The sequence below is a fragment of the Silurus meridionalis genome, chromosome 27, assembly GCF_014805685.1.
Source record: "Silurus meridionalis isolate SWU-2019-XX chromosome 27, ASM1480568v1, whole genome shotgun sequence".
Taxonomy (NCBI): domain Eukaryota; kingdom Metazoa; phylum Chordata; class Actinopteri; order Siluriformes; family Siluridae; genus Silurus; species Silurus meridionalis.
In genome coordinates, this window is record NC_060910.1 from 7670844 (window position 1) to 7677364 (window position 6521).

General features: G+C 34.7%; 1 protein-coding gene across 1 annotated transcript; it reads right to left on the reverse strand.

Annotated features, from left to right (window-relative positions):
- Positions 1–3065: 3065 nt before the first annotated feature.
- LOC124380921 (protein asteroid homolog 1-like) lies at positions 3066–5015 on the reverse strand. The gene has a single exon (XM_046842241.1). It carries the CDS (start codon positions 5004–5006, stop codon positions 3066–3068), a length of 1941 nt encoding a protein of 646 aa, XP_046698197.1. The 5' UTR covers positions 5007–5015.
- Between the last annotated feature and the right edge of the window lie 1506 nt (positions 5016–6521).

A 6521-nucleotide genomic window follows, 5' to 3' on the forward strand; every position in this document is an offset into this window, starting at 1 on the left:
TTTTCCTTGGCATGATGTAAACACACCTGAGTGCTCCAGAACACAAACTGTGCCAAAAGTAGAAATGTCAGAAGTTCTGGAAGGATAAATAATTTTTTTCCCAACTTCTTATTGTTGTTTTACTTTTTGGAAAGAAAGCTTAATAAAAGCTAAATTAAAGGAGGGTGTGCGTTCTTTTTTCGATGAAAGCATATGAACTTGACACTAGATGAAAAGTGTTGCCATTTTCTGGTTAATTGTAGTTGTTCTTTGTGTATTATCGTGACTTTATTTTTTTCATCTGGTGTTTTTTTTTATCTTCTGTGTGTCAGCTCAGGTCTTAATTTTGTCATCTTGTTTCTGGGTCTGTATTTAGGGATCCAAGTGCCAGAGGTGCTGGAACTTTTTATTTTATTAAACATTTTTTAGCCAATTTCTATCACATACTTGTGCGAACAAGTTTAAGGATTTTATGCCTATTGTCACAAAATTGCAGTTAAATGCTTCAGGATAGTAGAAAACTCGATTATCAACAAGAAAAAAACATGTTGACATTGGTAAAAAAAAAAAAAAAAAAAAAATGTACAAAAAACATCACAATCAAACATTATGAGTCAGATTTATAGACAGCAAAATTTATTCAAACAGCATTTAGTTATAACTGATTGCATAGACTGCTTCTTATTAACACCCACTAATATATTTTTGCACAAAGTAGTTGTACATTCAATTCTCAATAATGATCAGAAATCTTATTATATTTACAAACATTGCAAACATCTACATTTCATTTAATCCAAGTGGGGCAGAACTTAATCTACTAATCTGAACATATAGATTAATTCTAAACAATTTTCAGGCCAATATTTAGTTTTGCAAAATTTGGGGTATGGCTGTGGATCAAATATATGAATATTATTAATACTAAAAAAAAAAAATTCATTGTTCTATGTAACTTGGCCACTGGGGGCGATGTTTTGCTGAAGTTTCTTTGATCTTAATCTGCACTGCTTGTGGCTACTGTATATTTTAGATTTGTTATCACTAAGTTAAATTTGTCTAGAACCCAATTATCTTGTGTTTTATCTGTAGCTGATGTGTGGATTTTGTATCTCGTTAAATCTAATGGATCCTAGTCATAGTCTTTTTTTAAATTCTATAACAACATGGACAGCATTTTGACATGAGGTACAGTATGTAATATGATGTACGACATTTATTTTGGTGTATAACAAGGTATGAAGTGTTTAACATTATGTACAGTGTTTATTAAGGTATACAGTGTTTGACATGATGTACAGAGTTTAAAATGATGTACAGTGTTTAACATGATGTTTAGTGTTTTTCATGCTATACAGTATTTTTTTGAGAATAATTTAATAATATTCATCTATAAGCATGAAAAATATAAATATTAATAAAACATGGTAAAAATTGTCAAAAAGAAACATTTAATACTGTAATGCATAACTTAAATTTATCTTTATTGTATTTACCACCACATTACTACCCATTTACTACCATAAATAAATACACAAATTTATTTTATAATATTTGTACTTATTGTTATTATATACTTTATTTAATAATTTTATTGTTGTGTAAATACTTTAAGTCATAGACTTAGTAAAGGGTACAAAGAGTAACATGAAGCATTTTTCCATTAATTCATTTACTTTACAGAGGGTCACCAGGGAGCCTCTATCCTGGGGAGCCCTTGGCACAACACAGGTGACATGCTGGACGTGGTGCATCCCATTAGAGGGCACAATTACACACTCTCACACACACTCATTTACACACTATTCAGATTTTAGAAATGCCAAATAGACAACGCATGTCTTTATATTGTGAGAGGAAAACCTCAAAGCATGAGGAGAATATTCAAACTCACAGAGTAGAGGCAGGATTTGGACAACCCCAGAGGTGCAGGGCATGTATCACTTTTTATATTGTAAATTAATAAATTTCTTTGTTTGTTCTTACAAAATACTGGCCCTCAGAGGACAGCTTTGTTACAATTATATTCTGTATGGGACAAATTATTTTTAGAACACAAATTAATTTGAATGCTGCCTATCTAGGATTCTTCAGTCTGATTGGGTGATCGGGGCAGTGATTATTTGGTATAACAATATATTTTTAAATAGTAATTCACAAAAAAAAATATATATATATATTACCAAGACATTACTTAAAAAATTATATTTTTTTTAGTCTGCTCAGATCTCTGCATCTTAGATCTTTAGCTCATCATCTGAAACATAATTCCACCAAAATTTTATTGTTGTTGATCCCATGTCAAGATTTTGTGATCTCTATGGACAGCTTACCTTCAGACCCTGCACACAACTTTGGTGTAACCATTGGACAATCAACTGTGCATTATTTCACATATTACTGATCAGATGTTGTTTTCTCTTTTACAACATCAATAGAATTTGTATGGTTCTATCCACACAATGCCACTCAGGTGCTTGTTCAGTCCCTGTTCATCTCAAGACTGGACTACTGCTACTCCAGACAGATTTGCCTCTAAGGGAAATTTGATCTTTGCAACTGATCCAGAATGCAACTGCATGTCCTACACCACTCTTTTCACTATATCTTCCCGCATCATTTTTAAAACCCACAAACAAAGCCAAAAAACACTCAGTTACCCTTCAACTGTCTGTCTGATTCTCTCAGTCAAGGAACTTTTCTCTCTTGTGGCATGTACATGTTGAAATGAACTGGTTAATTTGAGTCACAAGCAGTCTTCAACAATGCATGATAAATTACCTCTTCCAGAAGTACTTTAATTAGCAATACTTAAAAACTTGCTTTAAAAACTATATTCCCTACCAAAAAAGTTTTTGATAGATGATATTCTTAGTCTGTGAGCTAATAAATCAGTGTCATAATGTAATTATTGATAAAGATTTCTTCTGTAACTCACTTAAAATAAGAACAGCAGTCAAATGCCATAAATGTAAATGTAAAGGTAAACTACATAAATCTACTAAAAGCTCACACGATTACTTTTCTTTTCTGGATTTTCAAGTTCTGTGTTTGGTTTTATGTCTTGTGCGAATATTATAGGTTTCCTAAGGCAACTTATCATCTACATTCTCTCTACATGCTACATTCTCCTCCTCATCCTCATCCATTAGATGTTCAAATGCATTGCTTAGTTTATCCACAGACTTCTGGCATTCCCTTGTCCTAGTCTGCATCTTTGTGATGAAGTCATCATCTAGCTCACATACCACAGCTGCATGCAGAGATTGGTAAAGGCTGATTGCGACTGAGGATCCAGTAAGAACAGACTCGGGATCTCTGCCTCGTTTCAGTTCATGAGCTGCACCATGTAGCAAAGAGCCACAGTACAAGGATGCCAACTCTGGTTCTGGCACTGGATGATTTAGTAGTTGGTTCAGAGTGAAGCTGTCTTTCAAACAGCAATGCCACTGGCAATAAGCATGAGCCAACTTTAGATCCATAGCTCTACTACTATTACACCTATACAGCTTTTCAAACTCCAAACTCAGTACTTCAACCTCTTCAGTCTTTGGTTCTCTGCACAGGTATCCATAAACAAGGCTGACTAGTAAAGCCCAGAATATTTCTGCTCTCGGCTTAGGCTTTGCATGTTTTAACCAGAAACATGTGACATACACTGCTAGCTGTAGTCCTTCAGGGACAGTTGAATCAGCTATCTGCGACACCTCAAGAGCCTCCAACATGACCTGCAGACGTACATCCTGTGGAGCTTCCCACAATGAGTCCAGATGAAGTTGTGTTTCTACACATCTTGGAAGAACAGCTGGAACCATGGAGCTTATCAGTGTTGTTTTTTGTCTGTCATATTCTTCAACATCGTATTGTTGGTTTTCTTCATCAGATGTACTGCATTTAATAATGTTCTGCCGCCTTGTACACAGGAGTATGCCGTACATCACTTGCCGTATGAGCTGAGAGGTGTGGTTGCTGCTGCTTAGCCCAAAATCCTCCACCTGGAACTTCAATATCACCCTTTTTTGTGTCAGAACTGCAATAATGCTTGAAGCCAACTTGCCTTCTGCCAGAGGTTTCAGAGTCCAGTCTGGTAGGTTCTGTAATGGCCTGCTCTGAGGTTCTCCATTTATGAAGAACTGGGCTATGGAACTGGGCTTGAGTCTGTACATCTCCATTGCCTGATTAATATTATGCCTAAGGCTGTCTGATTTTACATCCTTCTTCATTTGGCTCATCAGCGATGAAATGGCTTCTGTTGGTCCTGTGAAATGCGATAACCATGTAAGCAAGCCATCAATCTTGGAAGTTTTTCCTAGTCTAGTTGAGAACTGTGAAAAGTTTGGAAATTGTCTCTTGTCCAGATTGTAGTAGTCATTGCCTTGAATAATAGCAAACAGTGAAAGATTATGTCTATTCATGTGGTTAAAAGCGGCACATAGGTTCTCAAATCTAAACAATTTGGCAGGGATGCATTTATGATGGCTACCTTTCCTCCACTTGAAATAAGTGATGGGTAAAAATCCACCCCGGTTGCTGAAGATGTAGAAATCACTGTCAGATGACAGAATAGGACAGCCCCACTCGTTGGCCAAAGCAGCTGCTTCCCAGTCTGCCTCAGTCAGACACTGAATAAAGTGAACCCCAATTTTCTGCAGAATCTGCTTGAACACATTTTTAATGAGAATTGGTAAATGTTCACCCGAACAACCTCTGGACAAGGCATTAGCTCTTCTGATTCTTTCTTGGCATCTTCTTTTCATGGTTTCGAATTTGTTCCCTTTGATATCATCACCTCCATCAAGCACCACATAGGGCTCAATATTACATGCTCCAAGATTTTTGAAAAATAATGTAACTGTTTTCTCAAAGTCATTATAATTTCCACCATGTATTTGGTCCAAATTAGATTCGAAGTAAAGCCAGTGGAATAAACAGGATCCATCAATGATGAGTTTGCTTTGTCTAAAGCAGCAGGTCATCAGAAAATCAATGTTGCTATCAATGTATTGCTGAAGTCCATGAACTCCCATAATGATCAAAGTTTGATCCTTTTAGCCTCCTTTAAAAATGTCAAGATAAAAGAGCCAAAAAGATCTAATCCTGCATCGTGTGTGACTCTATTCGACATATTTGTCCTTCCTCCATCTTACGCAATATGCATTTGACTTTAAAATGTTTGGAGTTTTCACAGAGTTTTGCATAAACTGGGGAGTGAAAATGCCAAATAATGTTTATTTTCACTAAAGAACAAAACTACAGCAATTAATTATATATATATCTCACACCCTGCAGATTAAAAAAAATGTAACTTAGAGTGTATTGAAGTATAAAAAAAGAGATAATATTGTTTATACTTATTTTAGTGTTCTGAACTAACCAGTATTTTTATAATGCTGTTTAGTTCATACCACTAAAATAAATATAAAAAAATATTATCTATTTTAGAATGCATGTAGAGACAGACAATTAAATGGAATGGAAACCAAAATGTGGGATAGTTTTGAATTAAGTGTAGACCTAAAGGTCACTGTGCATTTACCTAAATTTGCAAATCTCATTCTATGCTTTGAGTGTCAGATGCCAAACATAATGGCAAATAATTATTAAATAATTAATAAATAATATTTAAAATAATTATTTCTGGCCCACAGCCCTCAATCAAGTTAGATTTTTGGCCCTTTATATAAAAGTTTGTCTCTGTAAATCAACTCGTATTGAAAAAGTTGTATGTTAATCATTAGTGAAATTCGTGGAAAGGTGAATTTGTATATCTGTGTCTAGAGGTCACTGTTAGTCTTGTAGGTCTGTTTTCAGTTTCGTAATAAAAAACTAAAATAATCTTGTATATAGAGGATTAAATGTTATAGAATGTAAAAGTTTTTGAATAAATCTGGTTTAATTCATAGGTGTGGGGAATGTATGGGGTGGTCTGACAGCATTTTCTTTTAAGTGCATTTTTGCATTTGAATGTTTTGGACCAGTCAAATTTTTTAACCAGTTTTTGGCATGAAAGTAATGTAAATTTTTAGGCAAGTAGTGTATATGTGTGTCATGCATTTATTCATTCCAATGGAAAGAATAAAAGCATGACACACATATACAGTACTTGCATGAAAATGAATACTGTACCTGAATACTGTACCTCATGTTACAGACTGTACCATGAGGAACAGTATATCATGTGGTGTGTACAGTATATAAAATGGCGTACAGTATATCATGTGGTGTACAGTATATAACATGGTGTACAGTATATCATGTGGTGTTATAATGTGCCAGGCAGTGTACAGTATGTAACATGATGTGCAGTGTCATATGGTGTACAGTATGTAGCATGATATGCAGTATGCCATGTGATGTACAGTATGTTACATGGGTTACAGTAAATCATATGGTGTACAGTATGTAACATGATGTACATTATGCCATATGGTGTACAGCATTTATCATGTTACATACTGTACACCACATTACATACTTTATGTACAGTATGTAACATTATATACAGAATGTAACATGATGTTCACTATATCATGTGATGCAGA

Excerpts from the sequence above, each read along its gene's own strand:
- LOC124380921 (XM_046842241.1), bottom strand. The coding sequence starts at position 5,006 with ATGGGAGTTCATGGACTTCAGCAATACATTGATAGCAACATTGATTTT.